We start from the raw sequence: 25,244 nt of genomic DNA on the forward strand, positions 1-25,244 counted from the left end.
ATGGTGAGTTTGGTGATGTGCAGTGCTTGGTGTCCGCCAAACATAGCGTCTTGTCTGATGGCCAAAAAGCACCATTTTGGTCTCATCTGACCAAAGAACTTTCTTCAACTTGACCATGGGGTCTATAGTCGAGATTTGATAAAAATTTTCTTCAACAGTGGCTTCTCTTTGCTGCTAACCCATTGAGCTTTGACTGGTGAAGAACCAGACACCAGTTGTTATATTCAGAGTCCCTCCCATCTCAGCTGGTGAAGCTTTTAACTCATTCAGAGTAGTCATAGATGTCTTGGTGGTCTCTCTCACTAGTCACTTCTTGCACAGTCATTCAATTTGTGAGGAAGGCCTGATCTAGGCAGATTTACACATGTCATATTCCCTCCATTTCTTGATAATGGATTTAACTGAACTCCATGGGGTATTCAGTTTCTTGAAAATGTTTTTGTATTCATCCCCATACTTTTCAATAACCTTTTCTCTGAGTAGCTTGGCGTGTTCTTTTGTCTTCATGGTGTAACGGTAGCCAGGAATACTGATTAACCAGTGACTGGACCTTCCAGACACAGGTGTCTTTATACTACAATCACTTGAGACACATTCACTGCACTCAGGTGATCCTAATTCTCCCACTTGTGAGACTACTAGCACCAACTGATCGGACCTCTGTTGAATATGGTCAGTACCTTTAAAGGGGGGAATATTCTTTTTACTTATCTTACAATAAATGTTTTTATTCAATCAAAATTATTTGTAGAACTCTGTTTTCACTTTGCCATTAAAGAGGCTTTTTGACAAAAAAAGCCATTATATTGACCATGATTGATTTATAAAATCATTAAAAGCACTTCTTTAGCTGTAAAAAACCTTGCAGAGTTATAGTGATTTCAATCTTAGCTACATCATGAAAATAATAATGATTGTAAGGGGTTCCATTTTTTTCTAAATATACAATAGTAATACGCTTTATTTTAATTGAACTAGAAATTACTGACAGCCAAAACTTTGAATTTTGCTTAAAGACATTTCCTTAAACCCTTACTGGAATCTTTTTTTCCCACAAACCAAACAACTGAGCAGATTCAAATGTCTTTCCAGGGTGAAGACCTTTGAATCTGTGCTCCCAAAGGAGCTGACTTTTTCTTGTGGCATTCTGGTATTAAAAACAGCTTCTTTGTCAAAGAGTCCCTTTAAAGCAAGTCAGTGTCACAAGCAGGAGTGACACTGCCATCCAGTTGTAAACAAGTGAGACAAAAGAAATTCCACCTTCAATATGATACTTATCTAGTGATATCAATACTCCTATAAACTCATGTGCAATTTAGAAGGGCTAAAGGGTTTGTTTGCAATTTTTGATGGAATCATAAATCTTTTGAGCACTAATCTTATGATGAGGATCTTTTCAAAGCTTTAATATGTTTTACTATTTGTTCACTTGTTGACAAGGTCAACAGGAACTAGCTCCAATCGCAACAGGATAAAAGGTAAGTATTGTCACCTAGTGTAGAGGAGTCATGCATAGATTTGTCAATGTGTTTTATTTCCTCTAATGGTCAAGGAGTCCAGTTTAACACCCTTATAGTGCTACAACTACAGGTTGATTTAACCTTGCTTGTAGAGGTTCTGAGTGGCAGACAAAGCCACTGATATGCAACCTAAAGCTAAGATTACAGCTCACCTGCTCATCTTTGTTGTTTCTGTTTTCTGAGGTGGTTTTGTGAGAGGGGATCTGTTCACTGCCTTGGCCTGCAGTTTGGGCTTTGCACCTAAAACACAGAAGAAGAACCACATGCAAAACGTATTACTACAAGATTTTAAGGGCAGACAGTTTTGAAAACATTGGGCAAAGTCAGATATATTCTAGTAAATAAGACCATTTGTTTAGGAAATAAGACAGTGCTCTTCAGGGTAGCAGTGACAGGGTGGGGTAGTGTGCTGCTAGCGTGAGCTCACATCAGTAATACTTAGTGAGTCTCTTTCAGGGTGGGGTACAGAGACACATGCTGTGCTTGTAGCAGCAGGACTGACAGCTGAGGCCCACATTAGCTGTGGATTGTAACATCAGTTGGGATTACCCCTCCTTTCCAAAACCATCCTCACTACAAAAGCTGAAAGTGATCAGTCACACCCCCCCTGTGTGACAGCTGTATGGGGCTCTGACCTCTGCTGTGAGTTTGTACATTGACACCAGCAGTCTGCCAAGGACAGCCTCATGTGCCTGATAAATCAACATTCATACATGACACCGCCCTTGTCTCCAAAAAATCCCTCTTGGCCACGGCACAACATTCATCATACTAATAATCCTGCAGGTCATTGCATATTCCAGCTTCTGTATTATGCCTGGAGGAGATTCACTGACACTTCAGCTTGGCTACAGCAATGCCCTATATCGTAATTGGTGCCAGTTACAATGATTAAATGTAAAGAAGTCAATGAAGAGTGTAAACCTGGAACGGAGTGGGTGTCATTGCGAGGGCTGCTGGCACCGTTTTCTGGTGAAACACTGCCTGATGAGGGTGAAGCACTGGGCTGAGCTTGGGCGGTGCCAGCAGTGCTGTCAGACTTTCCTGCTGAGCTCTTCTGAGCCTTCGCTGTTGCTGTTAGGCTTGTAGATGTGCAGCTTGGGGGGGATGTTTTCGGCCGTGCACCTGGGTTTGGCTTCTTTTCCTGCTCTCTAGCCCCATGAGAGCTTCTGGGGCCATTTGCACTTGCTACATCCCGCCTGGCTCCAGCAGCACTTGTGCCATTGACAACAGGTGTTCCAGCTGATGTTGCCTTTGATTTTGCTGCTACACTCCGGTCTCCTGGTTTCTTTACATTCTTTGCCTTGGATGTATGACCCTCTCCAGATTTGCTTGCTGTCCCAAGTCCATCAGACTTCATGGCTGATGCAGCACTACGAGTTGTGTTTTCAGACAGCCTCTGGGTCCTGCGTACAGGAGGACTCTCAGGTGCAGAGGAAGGGCATTTTACAGCCCGTGACTGCAGAAGAAGAGAAAAGGAAACAGATTAGTTATTTGCCCATGAGACAGGATTAATAGAAAACCAGAGCACTGTTATATGTCACTGAAAGCTTTTATTGCAGATTAGCAAGAGCCACTGGAACAGACCACTATAAAAGATGCTGTTTTCCATCACTTACACAACTATATTGTGTACTGATATCTCTGTAATTTGTACTATCAGCCAACAAAATCTCATGACTACATATCCTGTTACTTTACTTATAAAGTTTATTACTACTTTCCGGTAAATAAGTACATGTTAATGTGAGGTGAAATCCTCTTTTTTTGCTCCAAAATAATCAAAGAGGAATTAAAAGATATTCCAGAGAATTTGCACTCAAAGCCTTCAGGCAGAGAAGATAAAGTTTCATCAGACCACTTGCTGTGAGATCTGTAAAGTGGGATCTTCACTGCTCTGAACCGCTCATGCCTCCCATCCTAATAATCCCTCTCTGGATCACCTACGCCAGGCTTATCTTTGCTTTACATCTGTTTCAAGGGGTCCTGCTGCTCATTTCATACTGTATTATTTTGCGGTGTGGGTGGGGCATTTATGACACATGCTTTCCAATGGCCACACACTGTAATCACTGTCAGGGATTAAAGAAACTTGCATGGGTTTCACTGACCTAAAAAAAAACCACATCATCATGCTTAAGTCAAAACCAGAGTTTGGATCAGCACATAAAATGAAAAAATAAAGTTAAAGAACAAATGTCAATGCATCATTGCATGATATTACCTGTGAGCTTGTAAATACAGGCTTTTTACCGAGTCTTCGGTTGTCCCCTTTATCAATAGCATCTATTTAAAGAGCGAGAAAGGAAGCGATAATTATTAATTGGTCCATTCAAGGCAAATGAAAAGACAATAATTTTCTATAAACGTGATGCAAAGATCCTTCTTAATATAAAGAAGAGGAGCCATTGTTTTCATTCACAAAGTCCCCTCTCCACACCCTGTGTTTACTCTCTGACCATCAGCAAACAAACAAGGAATCAACGCATTGATCAGACAGCAATGTCTGGCATTGATTATTCCAAACAAAGCAAAACATTTTCTCTTCTTTAAACGTAAACAACTTCAAGCAATATGAGAAAAATGGACTCTGGTATTAAAAACTGTAATTTTTCCACAAGACCTGGAATCCAATTACACTTGCAAGAAATAAACCAGCAATAGGCACACACTGATTCCAGCCAAATAAATTATTCAGTCAGTGAATTACAACACATTATTGGCTCAGCAGTGATGGAGCTGCATCTTATTTGTGTTTGTGGCAGCCTCTAATCATGTGCAGACCCACAAAGCTGGAATTATGCCTTTCACTCCCACCCGATGACACGAGCATGGCGGGGTTTGGTGCATTTACCATGTCAAGTCCACTCGAGACATTACTAAGAAAGCTCACAAAAACCAAAGACTTAAAACAACACCACTGGCTGGAATAAAGGCAGGGCTGGTAGTTTCCAGACAGCTGTGAAGACAGAAGTCATTTAATGTTTAATCAGCCCATGGCAGACGCTACAAGGGCTTTGGTTCATCTCTGATGATGCAGAACCCCTGCTTCAGTGCAAAGCTGGGTTAGAGAGAAAAAAATAACATCCACACACTGCAGCATGAGGATCCTATGTGAGAAAAACATTATCCCTCCTTACCTGCAAGTATCCTTTCTCTGTGTTTGGAAGACAGGGTCTCCCATCCCTGCGTGTGGCGGACCGCGTAAAAGGTCTGAAGCAGGAAGGTCCAGAGCCGACCACGCAGCGTACAAATCTCACGTCTGAACGGCTGGCAGACACACAGGAGAGAGAGGCAGAGGAGAAGAATGGAAAGGGGTGCGCTACAGCACAAGCGAATCAGCAGCTGCTTGAAGAACCTTTCGCCATGGCAACAAATACCCCTCCCTCCTCCCTCCTTCCCTCTCCGTCCCTCCCTCCCCCTGCGGTCTCTGTTGCAGAATCCACTTGAGCTCCCCTCAGCGAATCAGTGATGTCAGCGGCTGATGCCCATACTCCAGCCTCCACGCCTGATTATAAAAACAGGGCTGGACAGAGAGGAGGAGCTTTCTCCACCTCCTCGGCTGCACTCGCCACACACACCGCTGACCAGCTGAAACACAGCCAGATTAGTGAAGGCCACTGGCACACGTCACAGTCTCCCTCAGCTAATCCATTCTACCATACTGTACCGTATTTACAGGGGTTATGTGCTTTAACTCGTGCAGCCAGGTCACTTTTCCCTGGAAGTCATCTCACAAGCTTAACCTGCCTGCCCACACAATTGATTTTGTTAGTCTGTAATCCCTTAACTCTTTATTGGACTATTGACTGATTGGATTTACAATGATCTTTGATGTTATCCAACATAGTGCTGTGTTTATCTGAGGCTTCAAATGCACAACTTCCTCTTCATTCTTCATCACCATATGTAAGAATTTAATTGCAGTTTGATGCATACACTCACAAGCATGAAAAGGTCACTTTTCATTGATATTTAAATATATCAACCGGAAGACTGGAGTTGTGTGTGGGAGACATTATATACGTTGGTTTAACTAGACAGACTTTCTATTGTCAAAGGGCAACATTTCTAGTCCTGATAGTAATTACTGCTAAATGTCATGTCTTTTTAAAGGTATCTTCTTGAGTTCTTCACCCCTAGCAGTACAATTAATCAAAATATATGAATAAGGACACTTAAAAAAAGCACAACATTATGGTACAAGTATAATGTCCTGACTATTTTCCCTTGCATTTGCATACATAAGGAGATTACTGAGCCATACTTCTGTCAGGATTAATAGGCAATGTAAGACTCTTCTTCATTTTGTTTCTTTTTTAGTTGTGTTTTTGATGCTTTTGGACTTGTATTCGTGTAGGAAATAAACAGTGGGCTTAAGCTGTGCAGAAACATAATTAGATTGTCTGATAATCTTAAATGCACCATGCCAAAAGTGCACACAAAGTGGCTGATGTGTCATCTTTAAATGACATCACAAGACTCAGGTAGATAGCTGCTGCAGAGAGGATGAGAAGACACCTACCTGCCTGTTACCTGACTTGTCATCAAACCTACATCCACAAACTTGAATGAACCTAGTCACTATATTGTGTTAAAACCCAACCAAACAAAAACAGAACTTAGACGAAGTCTGGGCTCACCTCTACGCCTTCTGGCACAATCAAGGCCTGAAGCCAAACTGACCGGTGCACAGGTGAGCTTACCTAGGTTGTGTCTCTAGTCAATTTTTCTACTGACTGTCTATTTGTTAAGGCTAGTAGGTTTTGTCTTTGTCTACAGTGCATTCAGACAGTATTCAGACCCTTTGCTTTTTTTCTACTTTATTATGTTGCCACTTCAGGCTTCAGTTGAAAAAATCACTTATACTGTCATTAATCTACACTCAGTACTCCATCATGACAAGTGAAAACACAATTTTAGATATTTTTGTAAATGTATTAAAATTAAAAAACTGAAAAATCACATTTTCATAGGAATTTAAACCCTTTGCAAAAACACCTGAAATTTAGCTCAGGTTCCACCCATTTCTCTTTATTGTTGCTGAGATGTTTCTACACCTTGATTAGAGTCCACCTTTAGTAAAACTAAATTGATTGGACGTCTAGCATGCTGAGTGGCTAGGCAGAAGCCTCTCCCCAGTGCAAAACACATGAAAACCTACTTGAGTTTGAAAAAAAACTCCATGTCAATGTCAAGCCAAGTGGGCTTTCATGTGTTTTTCACTAAGGAGAGGTTTCCATCAAGCCACTCTGCCATAAGCCCAGATCAGTGAAGGGCTGAAGTAATGTTTGTCCTTCTGGAACTTTTCCCATCTCCACACAGGATCTCTGGAGCTCAGTCAGAGTGTCCATTGGGTCCTTGGTTACCTCTCCCCGGATTGCTCAGTTTGGCCGGTAGACCAGCTCTTGGAAGAGTCCTGGTTTTGGCCAAACTTCTTCTATCTTCTATTTCAGGTTTTTAATTTTAATAAATTTGCTAAAATTTCCACATTCTGTCACTTTGTCATGATGGGGTACTGAGTGTAGATTATTGAGAAAAAATACTTTTTCTGACTGTAGCATCAGGCTTCAACATAACAAAACTATTAACAGTGAAGGGGGTCTGAATATTTTCTGAATGCACTGTATAAACCCGGCTTTACCCTGTAACACTCTCCACCTTTAAAGTTTTCCCCTTCAGAACCTTGGCATGCATGTGCACCTTGATTCAGCCATGGTATTATTATACCATGACAAACTGCACTGCACCAGCAAAAGCAGAAAGAAAAGGAGAGGATAGCAAGCAAGTAAAATATGCTTCATTAAAATATTTTTCACCTAAAAACAGCTCTCTTTCCACACTGCATACAACACATTTTAACCAGAGCATTCTGTTGTGTAATCCTGAATGTGAAAAGAAAAACTTTAAAGGGCTCTATTAAAATTCAAACAGGTAAAAAATTAGAAAAAGATATTTTTTTGTGAATATAATGAGCAGCACATTAACATTTACTGAAGCCAACACTGATTTGAGATTGTGCATCTCTGTTTCTAGTTATAACTGACAGTTGAAAGGCAACAGTTTCAAAGGCTCAGCAAACTCGAATTACACCAATTAATTAAATCTTTGAAGGATTTAAATAATTATTTTTATGCTCTCACTAATATGACAGTTGAAGTGAAAGGATATCAAAATGGCAGTTGGCGTAGTCAAAGTTGTGTAACTGTAGAAAATATGTTTTTGTAAATCATTGAAACATTATCATTATCTATGGGAAAAATAATACAACTAGGGAATTTGTGAGTAAGATTAAAGCAAACAACTCTCTGGCAACAAGCACAACAAGTCACAAATGTCAAATATGTCAAAATTACCCCAGTTATTATTGAAAACCAAGTGTAAACACATACAAAGGCATCACAAAAAATAGACTACTGCAGCGAGATTATTTGTTTTCATTATCAGTCATTTGTGAGTGTGAATCCACTTTGTTTCATCAAGTCCACAGTCAATGCAGGCTTCTAATGGGTTTTAGGGGAATTCATACTTCCATCTAATGACAAACTGTATGTTGATACTGTTCTCCTTTTCCAGCAGGTTTTGGCATCTGTCCACAGTGCCAAAACTAATTTTATCATTTTTGCTGACCACAGTATGACCGTGCAGTATTGGCCAGCCAACTCATTTGATCTTTTGTTTTATTTTGAATATGTTATATGTGATATTCTATAATTTTGAGCTGAGTCTACTCATCAAAATAAAATGTGTGTAGTGAACCTAGAATAAATTCAAGTTTCAGCCTTTGAATCAAATTACAGAAAAAAGAACTTCACCACAAGATTTTAATTTTGGAGATGCAACTGTATCTATCCCAATCGCAATCGCCCTATCGCAATCCCTGCTTTGGTTTGAAATAAATGTAACTGAGTTGAATCCTCTAGAGCTTAATTCTATCCTGTGTTAAAAATGAAGAGAGGCATATTGAAAAAACACAGTAAAAACACAATAATCAAAATTGCTCACACAGGCCTTGATGACTAAAAACAAAACTTCAATACGAAGATAAGGGAAGAGTTTACTTAGATAAAAGAAAGACAAAGAGTTCAGGGAAAGTGCTTATTTCACCTCTTCTTGATTTTGCCCTCCCAGCTCCTGAAGAGAGTCCTTGTCCATGTCCTCTCCACACAGAAAATACACAGCGGTGTACAGATCACAGCAGTTTTCCACAGTCATGCCTTCTCTGATGGCTGTACACAGCTTCTTCAATAATGTGGGCTCTCTGGTGAATTCTTCCCTCTGTGATAACACATAACATACTTGAGAAGACCACAGAAATCTAAGCTGAATGAACCCATAGAAATAAAAGCTGAATACTTCTGAAGGTCTTTACAGAAAAGAAGAGTGTAGGATCACGCCTACACATCTGCCTTACCCTGCGAAGGTCTCTGAAGGCCTGCGTGTGAATTACTTTTGGTAGATGCTGGACAATAACACTGAGGCTCTCCTCCTGAAGTTCTGAGGCAAGACTCCGGACCTGTTGGGCCCACTTGACCTCTGGGAGACTGCCAAGCAATTGCTCAGTGCCACAGAGCATGGTCACTGCGTTCTGCACAGTCTGAATGGAAACATCTATCAGCTAAAGAAATGCTCTACAAGTGAGAACACAACACAGAGTCAAATGAACATAATCCTCTAGAAAAATCATTAAAAAACTCTTTCATGGAAATGTGACTTCTGTAACATTTTGAAAAACATGACATTTAAACGGATTTTGCAAAGAGATGTTAAAACTCTGTTGCGTTCATCTCTTAGGTGCACATTGGCACTTACTGACACTTAAACTCCATCTATCAAGGACTTTTGGACTGTGCCACAGGTTTCTTTCTTTCAAAGCATTATGCATCGAAAGAGGTCAACACTTTTCAAGCATCTGAACTACTCACTGTCCTGAAGCATCTGCTGGTGCAGAATTTTTTTATATCAGTCTTTCACTTAGGAATATTTTTGACATTTACATGATAATTCCTTTTTTGGGTGCTATTGTACATAATACTACAGTGTGTACAGGTACAGCGGTAGTGTGAACTCTTTGAGATTACTGTATCTAGTTTGGGCATCAACAGCCCTGATCAAGTCCAGCCACAAATCCTCTATTAAATTTGAGGTCTGGGCTTTGTCTCGGCCACTCCAGAACATTCACTTTGTTGGCTTAAAGCATTTCTGTGCAGCCGCTGTGGGTCACTGTCTTGTGGGAAACAAATCTTCTCCCAAGCCGTAGTTCTCTTACAAAATTTATGGAATTGTCCTCCAGGATTTTCCTACAATTAGCTGCATTCATTTTACCCTCTACGTTTAAAACCCTTCCAGGGTTGGCTGCAGAGAGGCATCCCCACAGAATGATGCTGCCATCTCCATGCTTCACAGTGGGGATGGTGTACTTTCTTCAACAGTGGCATTCTCTTTGCCGTTTCCCCATTAAGCTTTGACTAGTGAAGAACCCGGACAACAGTTGTACGCACAGTCTCTTATCTCAGCTGCTGAAACTTGTAACTCCTTTAGAGTAGTCATAGGTGTCTTGGTGGCCTCTCTCACTGGTCCTTTTCTTGCGCAGTCACTCAGTTTGTGAGGACGGCCTGATCTAGGCAGATTTACACATGCCATATTACCTCCATTTCTTGATCATAAATTTAACTGAACTCTGAAGGATGTTCAGTACCTTCAGATTTTTTGTATCCATCCCCTGACTTATACTTAATAATCATCTTTTCTCTGTTGCTTGGAGTGTACTTTTGTCTTCATGGTGTAATGGTAGCCAGAGATACTGATTAACCAGTGACTTGACCCTCCAGACATAGGTGTCTTTATACCACAATCAACTGAGACACATTCACTGAGCTCAGGTGAACGCTAATTTCACTAATTGTGATACTACTAGCACCAATTGGCTGGACCTCTTTAAAGGGTATGCAGTCACTTATTTTACCTTACTTTTTTTGTTTAATTGATATCACTTTGCAGAAATCTGTTTTCACTCTAACATTAAAGAGGTTTTTTTTACTTTTTCCCATTCAAAAAAGCCAAATTACATTGACCCACTGATTTATGAAATCAATAAAAGGTTATAACATCCAAGAGATTAATAGTTTTTATAAGCACTGTACAAGATGTGCAACATGGAGATAGAATACTGTGTAAATACACTTCTAGTTTGGGGTCAATTATCTAAAAATCCCTTCCATATTGAAGCTAAAAAGCTTTTTTTTGGCCAAAATTATTCTAACATGAGTCATTTTCTAATCAAATGAAATCATAAATCAAATTGAATCAAATCACCCTTTGTATCAGAACTTAATAAATCCAGGCAATCAGTGGTGCTACCCAGCCCCATTATCATGTAATAACAACAAAAAAAATCAAGCAATGCAGTGCTGGTTAATGCACCACAAGGCAAACCAAACACCCAGCAGAGAAATAGTTTAGGAACATGTCTATAAATAGAAACATTTATGAATCCAGACCGAAGTCTAAAATACACTTTGTTCTCTGTTTGTGAATCTTCCCCTGCTATTTGCTCCTCTTTCATTCCTGGCCAGGACCTACTGATCAGCGGAGGGAGTCCCCAGATTGTGTAACGGTTCTTGGACAGAATCCGAATGTGAATACTTGCCAACAGTGAACACAATAGTACACTTGTCTTGCTGTACTGACACAATCCAATCCTCCTCTTTTGCTGTGATGAAAGACAGACTCGAGATCTAATTATCAATAACAAGCCTGGATCACTCCCCATCTGTCTACATTCACATTATATTACTAAATTAGTCCTTCTTTAATAACTGACAATTTAATAAAGGTCATCTTTAATTACATCAGTGGTGGATTTCCTTCCTGTGGAAAAACACTGCAGAATGGTTTATGGTATTTGTGCAAGTACATAAATACAGTACAGCTGATGACAGCGTGGGAAGGAGAGACTCACCATTGTTTCAGTTACAGCTGCTAGACAGGCTCTTTGGAGCTCAGGGGACAAGAGGGAAAAGTTTCTCTCACACCAGGTCTTCACAAAATGTTCAGCAACCCACCTAAACACAAAACAGAATGGTGACTTGGAATAGTTGTCTTTTGATTCATTTTAACAGTTCATATACTGTAATTCACTTGACCGTTTGATTTGAACAGTCAGACAAAGTCACGGAGACCTTTCTGTGTTTCTGCAGAGTTATCAGGCTCTGACAGTCCAAGTGATCGGCAAAGCTTTGCTCGAGGGAACAACACAATGAGTTAGGATGAGAATGTCTGTAACGCACTGCTGCACAGTGCAGCAACGCTTGGCTCATCGCCATCGTCTCGTGACTCGTAAGTATCAGCAGAGACAACCTGACAAGGCCACTTCCCTACACACACACACATATAGGTGTATACACTGCTTTAAATCAGAACCAGCTCACAGCCTCGCTTAACGCATCCTTTCCCCATGACCTACATTCACACGCTGCTTGTCCCCTCACTGCAGTGGGAGAGCACAGTTAGCTTGCAGCAGTATCAGCTGCAATACAACTCAAAGTTAAAAATTCAGAGTTTGTGCACCCAAATGAGCAGAAAGGACACTGATAGTAGCAGTGCAGCATAATGGAATGAAATGACAAGACATCCAATAGTTGTCCTGATATAGTAGTTTCTTTAAAGGATCATTTACTAAACAGGCTTTAAAAAGCCTTGGCATTTAGTTGGAACAAAGACATCTCCATTAGAATTTATATTAGGTGCAACAATGTGGAAATTAGACATGAAATTAACATAAAATTCATGTATGTTAAAGTATTATTTGGGAGGGGAAAAATAAAAGAAATATGATTAATTTTTTGGAGGATTAACCATGTTTTTAATCACATTCAGGCCTTACTTTGCAGAGCTCAAGCTAACCCTTACTGACACAGAAGTATGGAGCCATTAGATGTTAACTAGCAACAACATGCAGATGTAAATTTTGAGGCGACAGGTTGGAATGCATTGCACATTTTTTTTCAGTACAACACAACCTTAAAAGGTCAAGTTTGACAGCAATTAAAAATGCAGATCTATGAATAGTTAAAGCATTTTTCTCATTAAGCGCTGAGTGCTGAAACTCACCTCTTACACTGCATGTGGAGGTTTTGAAGGCCTAAGGCATGTGTGAGGGACAGGCACTCAAGAACTGTTCTCTGAACCCCATCACTGGGCTGTAAATACAAAGACAAATAAAAAAAAGGATTTATATTCACTTCTTCAGTCATGAAAGTGAGCGGTGGAGGGCTGTGTGATGAGCAATACTGGAATGAAAATATACAATTAAACAAACACCTGGTAAATGAAAATACAAAGATTTTCATAGAAGTGAAACAACATTGTTGACACAAAGCTTTCAGGCTCCAAACAAAATCATCAAATATAAGCCAAAGAATATAAATGGATTTGTTCTTTGTCTTTTCAGCTGTCATATCTAATTGCAGCTAAATCACTGATCCTTAGAAACACAGAGGACCAACATAATCTAGTAATCAGGTTTATCTTGACTACAAATAGAATTAGGGGGTAGAAACTATGATTATAGATTTCAGTCCCTAAAACACACTTTAAAGTGTGAGGAAGGATGATGAGTAAAGAAATACAACTTCAGCTGACGTAGGTCTGTTGCCGCAGCCCAAAACTTTACTAACTTATTTGTTTGTATGACCAATATTTGCAACTGATTTTTTTATAGCCAAAATATTGGCTGTAAATGCCGGCCACAAAGTTCATATCAGCCTATACCAATATCATGCCAATAATATTGTGAATTCCTATGATAACTAGCTAGAGCTAGAGAGTTGGATAGTTAAAAAGGTACCCAGTTTTGAAAACTGTTATTTTACCACAGTGAGGCAATACGCCCTAGAAATACAACCTGTAAGACATTTATTTGTTCTCTTTTCTTATAGCTGACCTTAGGGAAGAAGCGGCAGTAGTCTCTGGTTAGAACCATCTCCACCACATCTTTCAGTCCTTCCAAACCCAGCATGTCTGCTGCCAGCACTACCTGACTGTGGGACAAGAGACATCAAATACAAGTCAGTTTGCTTCTGGGATTGTAGTTGGATTAAAGAAATTTCCTACCTTTCAAATCAATCCATAATACAGTTTTGTATTCAACATGGTAAAAGTTGGGCCTAATTTTGGAAAATGGGCATCATTATAAACAGTTTTAGAAGCACAGAAGTGTGCATGTTTGATTTTAATTTTACTCTGTTTTCTGCAGTAAAATGTAAATGTCTCAGGATCTTGAGAAATTTAACACAATTATACCATGGTAAAACTAGCTTTGATATCCCAAGATAAATAGATGAATAAGTTGAGATCTTGAGAAAATCTTAATTTAGTCACAACCTCAGAAAAAAAACTGAGTAAAATAGAATATATAGATCTATGTTGGCTCAGGGCTTTCAGACATCACAGACTTTTGCCACCTTTTTTCCATTAAATAGTAATAAAACCTATTTAAAACCTTAATTTCTTACAGTTATGTTTCTGTTTAAGGTTATTTTATACACATACAGTACCTGGCACTGGCACCTGGTGGTAAATCTATGATGGCCCCATACATGAACTGAAGCAAGATCTCCATCTCATCTGGCCCCAAGCTGAAAACATTAATAAGATAATCATTTTACAAGGCATTTCACGCTAAGTTGTCCCAAATCACAGTCAGTAATCTTGGCACTGGTGTTATCACATGCTTATTGTATCTTTTATATTTGCTGTAATTAATGCAAACATGAATGCTGTAAACAAAATCTATACATCATGCAGCAGTGGGCCCACGTGACTGCAGCCTGAGGCCCACTTCACAGGTTTTCTCCTGCACATCAATGCAGCCGCTCTCCATTCTGACAGCAGTGTCTTCCCCCGTTACCCTCAGATCAGTAATTCTGAGGCAAGTGACACGCTGTCTCTCCCTGGAGGAAACAGTGGGCTTCATTTGCCTCTGCTTCTGAAAGGAGACTGTGGGAGGTAGTGGGGGTGTGGGTAGCGATGTTTTGGACTCTTCAGCAGGCAGAGGATGAGGAGATATTTCTATGCCTCGCTGAGAGATGACAACAACCCTGTTTGATGCAAATCTGAGCCAGCTATCTGAGATTCCTCTGGCAGTGGGTGGCTGTGCGTGTGTGTTTGGGTATGTGGAAATATCACATGGCAACGTGTGTGAAACCCCTGTTACTGTACAGAGTCACTTCGTTTGTGAGAGATAAATAATAAATGCAGAATTTCAGCTGTATTGTTCAGCGATGAAATGTAGAATTGTTACACTAGGAGTGGAGGTGTATAATTGATCCATGTGACCGACTCCTCGATGACGCTGATGCACCAAGTCTTACCCTTGTAGAGTGATGCACTGTCTGGAGCTCTCCATCCAACTCCCACTCAGCATGGCTCTGAAGTACTGAGAGCGTGCACACAGGACTGCCCTAGAAACCCAATAAAGCAGACAGTAGCGTGTCAGATTCACCCTGCACTTTAATAATTCACATGTCATCTAGTGTGCTGCGTTTATTTAAGTGGATCTGAAGCAAGACGACAAAAATTACAGTGTGTGTTCTGTACTCTCTGGAGATTGTGTTTTTATTCTCACTGGACTTTTAGAACAGTCACTGATATGAAAATATTCTTCCACTGAGGTGCTAATAGCACTTAATTAGTTCCTTTAAAGCATTAGGCTGATACAGTTTAAAATCTCATGAAAATGCCAAAGCCAATAATGAATCTTTTTTAATAACAAGTACTTTCTTAGGTATACTTGTTCAATCGCTTAATAATGCAGATATCACATCAGCCAATCACATGGTAGCAACCAATGCATTTAGAGATGATGCCATGGTCGAGACAATCTATTGAGATTGGGAAGAAAGGTGATTAAAATTAATTTGACTGCCATGGTAGCTGGTGGTCTGACAGGCATTTTAAATCAAATTCTGACCCTGCCATCCAAATGTCACTGCATAAATTGAGACTCAGAGCAGGGAACATTTTTCCAAAGTTCTATTTTCCATTTACCATGGTGAGCCTGTGAAATTTCAGCCTCAGTTTACGGGTTTTAATGACAACAGTGGCACCCTGGTGTGGTCCCCTGCTGCTGCAGCCCATCTGCACATGTTTGACGAGCTGTGGGTGGAGAGATCCTCTTGAGCATACCTCAGTTGTGGCTATTTCTATCTGCAGCCTTCTATAAGCTCCAACCAGAATTGGTCATTCTACTCTGACCTCAGCCATACAGGGCAATGTTTTCCCAGAGAACTGCCTCTCGCTGGATATTTTCACTTTTTCACACGATTTTCTGTAAACTCTAGAGACGGTTGTGTGTGAAAATCCTAATAGTTCAGCCATTTGTGAAACATTCAGACCAGCCTGTCTGGCAGCAACAACCATGGCACTTTCAAAGTCACTTAAAATTGTGTTTCTCCCCTCTTCTGAGTCTTGGTTTGAACATCAGCAGATTAGCTTAAACATGCCTAAATGCATGGACTGATGCGTTAATGAGCAGTTGAAGTGATTGGTGAGTTTTCTAATTCCTCAGAGTCACAGAGTTCCATTAATGCCACAAAAGCACTAAAACTCAAAGCAGAAACAACACTTTAGCAATGGAAGGCTTGAATAAGACACTGTAGGTTATTTGATTCAATCCAACATAGGCTGTGATGCTGCCAGAAATATGTATTAATCTGCAGCTAAATATAGTCCCTAACAAAAGCATTTCAACAGAACAATTTCCTCCTTTTAAGGGATTAAAAAACAGCTGAGCCCTTAATAATGAGATGCTCAGCTGTTTTAAAGGACAACTTAATTCCAAAAATAAAAATAGTACATTTCAGACCTAAATTTTTAAAGTATTGCTTTGGCAGAATGAACCACCAGGCCTGAGGCTCAAACCCACAGATGGGGTAGGGAAATCAGAAGGTATTATTGGACACAGTTGTTAGTTTTGTTCTGTTTATCTTTGGGATTTTGTGGCCATAAAAAGATAAAACAATACCAGTTCATCTTTTAAATCTTTTAATGCATATCAGAGTTGTACTGTAGGCAGTTGCAAAGGTTTTATAGTTGGTCTGCAATGACAGCTCCCTGTGCCAAGCCCTGACAAGTGAGCTGTGCCCTGTGCTTTTTCAATACTGAATTCCTTGTGATGTAAAATATCTGCTTATCTTGTGTATCACTGATAACTTGTGTTGGATTTCCAGACAGTGTGTACAAATCCTTGTTAGGATTTGTACACAAACTCATCAACAGAAAATCATTCAGAACTCGGCCACCCAGATCATTACCCGCACCAAATCCTCTGACCACATCACCCCTGTTCTCATTCAACTTCACTGGCTTCCTGTACAATACCGCATCCACTATAAAAACCTTCTCCTCACCTATAAAATTCTCCACAACCTAGCCCCCACTTACCTCTGCGACCTCCTTCATGAATACACTCCCTCCCGCACCCTCCGCTCAACCTCTGCTGGACTACTAACCATCCCCATGTCATGCCTCAGTACCATGGGTGCCAGAGCCTTCAGCTGCTCAGCACCCAGACTCTGGAACTCCCTCCCCCCACACATAAGACAGTCAAACTCCATCACTTCATTCGAATCCCAACTCAAAACCCACCTGTTCAAACTGGCATACTCCCTCCAACTGGACACTGTGCACTTCACTTGTCTTTTATGTTGATGTTTTAATGTTGTGTTATTATGCTTTTACTTTATGTAAGGTGACCTTGGGTGACTTGAAAGGCGCCTCCAAATAAAAGGTATTATTATCATTATTATCTTATTATTGTTAGTTGATCTCAAGACAAATAAATTAATACCAAATTACAAGGGCTGTGATTGACAATAGGGCTGACAGCTTCAATTCTAATTGACCGAAAAGCTTTAGTGCGACCAAGATCACCCTGGTCAGCGAGTCGTCCCCCTTCCCCCAAGATGCTGGTCTGGGGCAAAAGCGTGTGAGCAGCTGACTGATAGAGAGAGAGACATGCTGCTGAGGACATGCGCAATGCAGCTCTAGGAATTACAGATAAAGTGGACACAAAGCTACGCAGAGTGGGATATTTTCTGATATTTTACCGCACTAACGCTCAGAAACAACACATCAACTTGTCACAAAGTTGCAGGCTGTTTATACTGAAGTGGCGCTGCTGAGTCTCTCTGCCCTGCCCTCCCTCACTGCATCAACTCCCACAGTCAGTTTAATTCACCTGTCAGCAAATAGGCTGCGTAGTATCATCTCCTTTTTTAATCCCCTTAAAGTGTTCACATAAGCGTTAGCTTCTCTTACAGTGACACAGAAAGGAGAGGTGATAAAAGGCGATGTCTGCTGGTCATTAAGTCCCGACAAGCAAACTTTGTCCTCTCACCTCCGTAAATAAACGCTGCATTCTGTCTGCTTTATGCTCGGGATCACGGAGATCAAAGGCAGGTGCGCGCTGATCGTCTCTCAGTTAATTACTTTATATAGTAAGACGTGATGAGCTGAAAAGATATATTAATGCTTCCAAATGCTTGTTACGTTCATTTAAGGATCATTTAGAGTACCAAGCAGGTTCAGTGAGGAGCCTGGATGGATTGAATTAGTCCCCAACGAGTTAATTTTTTTTTTAACGAATGAATTTTTTTTTTACCTGAATGATCAACTGATTAATTGGTGCCTGGGTGCGATTTTGGTCGACCAAGTTTTTCTTTGGTTGACTACAGCCCTAACTGGCAAAGGACAAAAAAGCAGGAAAGAATACCCCAACCCAAACATTTATTTTCGTGCATCATGTCTAATGTAACTTTGATTTAAATGCACTCATTAATTATTTTGCAAATTTCTTGTGGCGCTGCACTATTTCAGTCCTACATAGATCCTAGTACAGCTGTATCTTTATAGCGTATATAAGGGGCGTACATAGGATGATCTTGGATTAAGAAGACAAAGAATGCATCAACAATCTGCCAAAACAAAATGACAAAGCAGAGATTTATATCTGAAAATGAAAACAAAACCTAAGATTTAGTCCTTTAAAAAAAGCAGCTGTATGTTTTCTTAACCTTTCAAGTGCAAAAAAAAGAGTTATTTTCACAATCTGCACAAAGTTTTCAATTTTTTTTTAACAATCTCAAGAGCCAGCATCCCAAACGGTTTGCTGAGAGTCAAACAGGTGAGAGCAGACCAGTCACACCACAGTAAGCACAGGAGAAAGCGTGGCAGAGGCAGATCTAATCCTGCTTTTTAAATCGTTACAGCTGATTCTATTCTGCCCTCTCATTGTTCAATCAAGTTATTAACAAGCTTCTCCACCTTCTCACACGAAGCTTTCCTGTCATGACAATGGAATCACATGTTAAACCTTTTAATACCAGAGTCTTTTTATGTGGAGGGAGGCAGAGCTGTCCGCAAGGTACAGACATCAGTCATCAGTTACATACAGTGCATTCAGAAAGTATTCAGACCAAGGCCCTTTTCCCCCACTTGCTCAGTTTGACCAAGGGACCAGCTCTTGGAGGAGTCCTGGTTGTGCCAAACTCTTCCAATTGAAAATTAATTATGGAGACCACTGTGCTCTTTTAGTTCAGCAGAATGTCTTTTTGTAGTCTTCCCCAGATCTGTGCCTCACAACAACCCTGTCTATGAGCTCTGCAGGCAGTTTCTTTCAACTCATGGCTTGGGTTTTGCTGTGATTTGCATTGCCAGCTGTGAGGCCTTCTATAGAGAGGTGGCTGCCTTTCCAAACCATGTCCAGTCAGTGTAATTTACCACAGGTGGACTCCAGTCAAGGTGCAGAAACATCTAAGCAACGATCCACAGAAATGTGAAGCTCTTGAGCTACATTTCAAGTTTGTTGCAGGGAGTCTGAATACTTATGTCAGTATGATGTTTCAGTTTTTCATTTTCAAAAAATGTCTAAAATTCTGTTTTTAGTTTGTCATGATGGGTTACTGAGTGTAGAATTATGAGAGAAAAAATGAATTTGAACAACTGCAGCATCAGGCTGCAACATAACATTTTTAAAAGGTGAAGGAGGTCTGAATACTTTCTGAATGCACTGTAGATTTAATGCTACAATTTTTGCATTTAATCAATTTATGCATTCATGCATGCACTTTCATGCATATTGCTTGAAGTAATCCATGTCTGCCACTCTTGCTCTTTCTTCAGTTGTTAAGCATGCCGCAGGCAGGTGTGACTCAGATACTAATATCGCATTGTATGGACGGAGGTCGCACTCAACCAAACAACAACCAACCATAACTATGTTATGTGAGGTTTATCATAATTTTCAAGAGGAAGAGATATTATTAAAGTTTACATGCACTTTACTTTTTCAGTGTTTATACAGAACTGGCATGTTTTTTACCTTTTTACTCCTTATGCACAAATAAGTGATTATTGTGCAAATTTTTATTTTCAGATGTTTTATTGCTAAAAAATGTGAGGTGACATACCACATATGTTCACATGGGCATGAAAACAATTATTAAAAATTGTCAACAGTTCATTTGTGTATTTCTTCTTCTTACTGAGTCAACATCAAAGCATTTAAATCAATACTGAATCAATATCGAATTGAATCGCAACCTAAAGAATCGAAATCGAATTGAATCGTGAGGTTCTTAGCAATACCCAGTCCTATAATCTATCAATCTAAAAATACTTTTGAACAGAGGCTACTTGCATAAATCTGCAGCTGTTGGAATTCTGCTCATAGCCCACGTGTTTTAAAATTAATATCCCGAAGTACAAATGTGCCTGGTGAAAACTAAAATAGAGAGACAAATTCCAAATCAAATTTTTTAGTGGTGCTGCAAATACATAATTGTTTCCATAAAAATAGATCTGAATTCAGGGTAATAAATATTTAGTGCGTTAATATTACATATAATCTAACGGTGCTAACTATGAAACTGCAAATATTTAAACAATTTATGTGTTGACCATCAGGATGTTGCTGAAGAAAAACTAAGAGAAAAAGATCTAAGTCTTGTCGGGCATCTTTTCAGGGTAAAAAATACAATGCACTGAAAGTCCAGAAGATAATATTATTGGGGAAATACGACTAGTGTCAAGCTTTAGTCTGAACTAGAAAACTATCAAAAGCAATGAAAATTTTGAGAAAAAAATTCAAATAAGAGCACAATATTATGACCAGATAAATTATTAATAACTCCACGTAAAGACTTTCATTTGAGTCTGAATCCTTTCATGGAGAGCCAATATATTTCTATGTTAGGAAAACTATTAAATCAAAGAAGTGAGCAGCAACAACAGAGAGATGAGACCACCTCTACAAGAGGAAATTTTTTTTTTTTTTTGGCATTATTAGAAATGCTATCTCTGGAGCATGAAGAAACCCTGGACAAGTATTGTTTTCATTGCACATGAATTTTGGTCATCACTGACAACCTCTCTGCTTTGTACCATTCTTAATAGTGCATGCTGAGTTTATGTGTTAAAATCAAGATTCTCAGATTTCCTCACGCACCATTGAGCTTACAATTTTTATTAATTCATTGTTATCTTTCAGACAACTGTTACAGGCCATCTGCTTTTGCAAATTTCAAAGCAAAGCTGCCTACTTCGAAAACCTTCTTTTGATCTTCATTTAAGATGCTAGGTTTAAAAAGTATCCTTGCAAAGCTGGTGGATCTGCCAGATTCCAAGTCTGTCATCAGGTGGATCCAGCTTCAAGCTGAAATGCTTGTGCCCAGTCTGAGAAAAAGAGTTGCAACCGCGGCAGGGATTAGCTGGGATGTAGCTGTAATGGCAGTTTTTATAACAACTGGATGACATTTCTTTATGAAATGAAGAGCAAGGAACTACACTGAACGCTTTACTTCTTCTGCTCCCGGCTTGCTCCATCCTGTTATGAAAATCAATTTTCTTTCCTAAACTATGCCTTAGAGGGTAATTTTTAACTCGTGAATATAATTTATGTATTGCCAAACCATGATGCTATTTCTAATGCCTTTGTGTTAGCCATAGGTGGGCAGAGCTAATACTGTGTCTGGGCACACTCTTGGTGCTTTCATAAGGAAGCACTAAGCTAATTGCTGGCATCATGCTTGATGGATGCTTCATGAGGCAACAATAGTCCAAACTGAGACAAAATGAAGTGGTAGGAGGTAAATATTAAGTAAATATGTTCTGGGGGCTGCCACATATTTGTAGGGTGAAAGTTATACAATCCAATTACATTTCACATACAGTGCTTAACAAATTTACTAGACCATCTGTCATATTTGTCTCAGAGACCATCCAGCATCATGAAGTGCTCTAATACCGACTCTTTCATTTTCAGTGAGCTCTCCAAGTTTTACCATTTTGAACAGGAATGAGGAATTTCAAACTGAATTCACCTTTTTATACCCAAATTTGAGCCGGCTCACTGGGCTTCTCTGAGAAGTCAGAAATGAATCAAGCATAACATTTAACCAATAAAACTAATTTTTCTGTTCAGGAATGCAAGTAAATAACTATAATTTGACATACTAATCAAGAAATAATAATGTGCTTTACTATTTTTTCAGTTTTCTTGTAAATCAGTAAATTTGAAAATTCATGGATAACGATAATTATATTTTAGCTTTAAAAACATAATGTTGGTTAAAGAGCTTCTACATATTTGTGTATTAACCATTGCAGAGAATAAAAAATGATTTTGGTAATTACCAGTGCTGTTAATTTAGGGCAGCTGTGGCATAAACCTTACTTTGGGTGGTGGTCTAATAAATTTGTTAAGCACTGTACATCGAGGCTGCCCTGGTGTGAGGCAAGTTGAGGAAAATTAGGGTGAAAAGCTTCATGGTGTTGCAGCTGGATGTGTTTTATCCATGGGTATGTGAAGATTTTGTTCCAATGATTACTGAATGTCGTTTCTGTCTGTTGTGATTTTCAGGGTCAGTTGGGGCAGAAAGATGTAGAAGGAAATCCTCCCTCTGTTTTAAAGGATCCCTTTCACATCACTGCACTTGAACTATAAATAAAACTGCTTAAAGTCAAATTAATCTCAGGTGTGATGCATTTGTTATGGGGGGCTGCATCGTTGTATTAAATTTGTGTTGTGTGTCGCTGTGTATTATGCACACTTTTGTAAAGGGGGACAGCTTTTCCAAGAGCCCTGAACGATTCATAGTAAAGCAGACGCATGAGCATGTAGCTGGAGAAGCCCTGGTTAAGGATGTGGGTGAGAGCTGCAGTAGCAAACACCAAGCTGTTACACACATCACTGCTGCAGAGTAAAAACAGCCCAGCGTCTGTTCTTTGACGAATGCTCGCTGGCTGGCTGCTCCCCTGAGCATGAGCTGGGGAAAAACGTGTCTCCATGGTTACAAGCTGGTGCTACTACCTCTGCATCACTGACTGACCACCCTCAAGTCAACAGCAGATGTGAAACCCCTGTAAGTTATATATATGTGGTTTATTTTGCTCTGATGTCCTCAAATGCAAGTGTTACTCTGTTAATGTTTGTGCTTTTTGGCTCCAGATGTGACTAAGAGGACTGAGGGTGCTCTATAAATAGCTCTACCTGTGGCAGGAGAAGACCTGCTCAGCTACTTGAATGGTGATGTCGCACTGCTCTCCTCTCTGGTACAGATCCAGCAAGTCTGCTCCGAGGCCCGAGGCTGGCTCAAGACCAGCATCTGGAGTGAAGGATCCAGAGGCGAGATGGATAATTAAGGAGAAAAGGAGGGAAAGTGATTAGACAAAAGCAGCGAGTGTGAGAGAGAGATAACATGAGTATTTTGTTTGTGAGAAAAAGCTTTGGTATATCATTGAACGAATTAACTGAATACAGTAGAAAGTGAAAGAAAAGTTGTTAAAACAGAGCTTAATATTGCTTTATCCAACGGATGACCATGCTGTGATCAGCAGTTTACAACAACAGCAACAGAAACAACAGGGATCCAAATGTGATTAGCAACAAAGTGGATTAAGGCTACAATAACATGATGTGATGAAAGGGAAGGGATCGGGGAAAGCTGAGCAACCACATAACCCAGAATAACCCTCCATGGTAAAACATGTTGCTTTGTTTGTTTACCTGAGTCAGTGGAACTACGAAGGTCTGCCCGGTAGGGAGCAGACACAGTGATTTCTGGCACTAAGCCCTCCATGTCTGGGATGATTTCAGCTGAGCGCATGCTCTGGTCTGCTGTGTACACTCGCCTGGAAGGAGAGGCATATAAGGTTAATTAAAACCAGGCCTTTCACACCTCTTTACATTACAGTCTAATTTAATGTACTGTGACTTAAGTGTCAAAATATGCACAGCTTGAACTTTGCACACTTTAGTGCACCTATTCAGTGAAGAAATTTCTAAAGTGACTACTTAAGTTGCACATCCTGTGAGTGTACTTCTAAAGCATGGTTGAGCATCCTTACAAAAATATAAGGGGAAAAAAATTTGAGAATTTTCAGTTTTTCTATGATACTTTTTAAATCAAGAAACAAAATGTAACCCTTGCTTTCCTTCAGTAATGTATGTGAAGTCCTGTGTGGATAGTACTTTTGATAGTTATCATATAAATAATTATTTTGAGAGTATGATCATTTAAAAAAAAAAATAATAATAAATAGAATTAGAATAATAGATGATTTTAGAATAATAAATTCTAACATCAGACTTGATATGCATTCGGAATCTCACTAGACCCCAAGAGATATGATTAAATCTGAGGAAAAAAATAGCCATTTATAATGCATCAGTGTATGTCAATAAATGCAATGAATGTATCACTGAAATCCCTATTCAGTGCCATTCAAAGAAACATACAAAATACATATTATTGATGTCAGCAGCTTACACCTAAGAAACGGTGGAACCACTTGAAGCATTGCTAATTGGACTTAACACAAACACATGGAGTAGTCAGCCTGTGGGAAAAAGTAGCCAGTTAGGGGGATCTACCCCTCTGCTTCATTAAACAAAGTGAGGCATAAGTAATAAGGAGGTGAGTGGGGGTCCTACCCCAGGAAATTTTGGCAATCAAACACTTTTTTCCTTAACCTGACATGGCAGAGAGACTGTTTCACATCTGGACGATCCATTTGCTTTTTAAGTTAATTAATTCCCTGCAATCTCAGGAATATTTATCAACAATCTGTAGTAGCAATTCAATTATCTTAAAGGAAAACATTGTTATTAACTAATTATTAGAAAAAAAAATCAGCTACTTCAAGCAAGATTTGATCTACTATTTTTGACATGGTAATTTTAAAAATGAATGGTTCGGTGTAAAAGACAATCTCTTGAAAGAATTGCGTTTAGAATTGCAAACTGACTGAAAATTTTATTTATCAATGTTTTCAGCAAGGTTGCAATTCTCTGTGTTTTTACGCATTCATCCAAAATCAGGGCTTTTTGACTATTAACAGCAGTGTCTGCAGCTCCTTCTCTCTCTTTCTCTCCCTCGCTCTAAAACGTCACTTAGAACACTGTGCACAATCTGTGGATTTCAACCATGGAACATTAAGGCCAAACTCACAAACCCACAGCAAAAAAAAAAAAAAGGACTGAATGTAAAAGATGTTTACCAGTCTCCATCTAATTTTTCAGTATCTGGCACAGCACTGTGGCGTATGAGTTTGTGCAAATCACTTAAAATACTATGAAAGGGCTCTGTCAGCATAGGATTAAAACAGTGTGTTCTTGTTCCTTGCACAAGGTGCAAAAGAACGACAAAATCATCTTCACTGCTT

At 39.6% G+C, this 25,244-nt stretch overlaps 1 protein-coding gene across 2 annotated transcripts in view; it reads right to left on the reverse strand.

The window, feature by feature from the left end:
- btbd8 (BTB domain containing 8) overlaps nt 1–25,244 on the reverse strand; it is a 40,690-nt gene that overhangs the window by 6,710 nt on the left and 8,736 nt on the right. Inside the window, exons 4-16 of one of the 2 annotated variants that reach the window (XM_041790730.1) lie at nt 23,587–23,711; nt 23,071–23,185; nt 14,894–14,983; nt 14,078–14,158; nt 13,465–13,561; nt 12,633–12,721; nt 11,482–11,584; nt 8,935–9,117; nt 8,628–8,798; nt 4,661–4,790; nt 3,745–3,806; nt 2,445–2,979; nt 1,673–1,760 (exon numbers count right to left, since the gene is read on the reverse strand). In XM_041790730.1, the coding sequence (XP_041646664.1) occupies nt 1,673–1,760; nt 2,445–2,979; nt 3,745–3,806; nt 4,661–4,790; nt 8,628–8,798; nt 8,935–9,117; nt 11,482–11,584; nt 12,633–12,721; nt 13,465–13,561; nt 14,078–14,158; nt 14,894–14,983; nt 23,071–23,185; nt 23,587–23,711 (1,869 nt within the window). Of the gene's footprint in view, nt 1–1,672; nt 1,761–2,444; nt 2,980–3,744; nt 3,807–4,660; nt 4,791–7,223; nt 7,265–8,627; nt 8,799–8,934; nt 9,118–11,481; nt 11,585–12,632; nt 12,722–13,464; nt 13,562–14,077; nt 14,159–14,893; nt 14,984–23,070; nt 23,186–23,586; nt 23,712–25,244 lie in introns of both variants that reach the window. The other variant, XM_041790731.1, reaches the window with a different exon arrangement.

Source organism: Cheilinus undulatus, linkage group 7, assembly GCF_018320785.1.
Source record: "Cheilinus undulatus linkage group 7, ASM1832078v1, whole genome shotgun sequence".
In the NCBI taxonomy this organism is placed as follows: domain Eukaryota; kingdom Metazoa; phylum Chordata; class Actinopteri; order Labriformes; family Labridae; genus Cheilinus; species Cheilinus undulatus.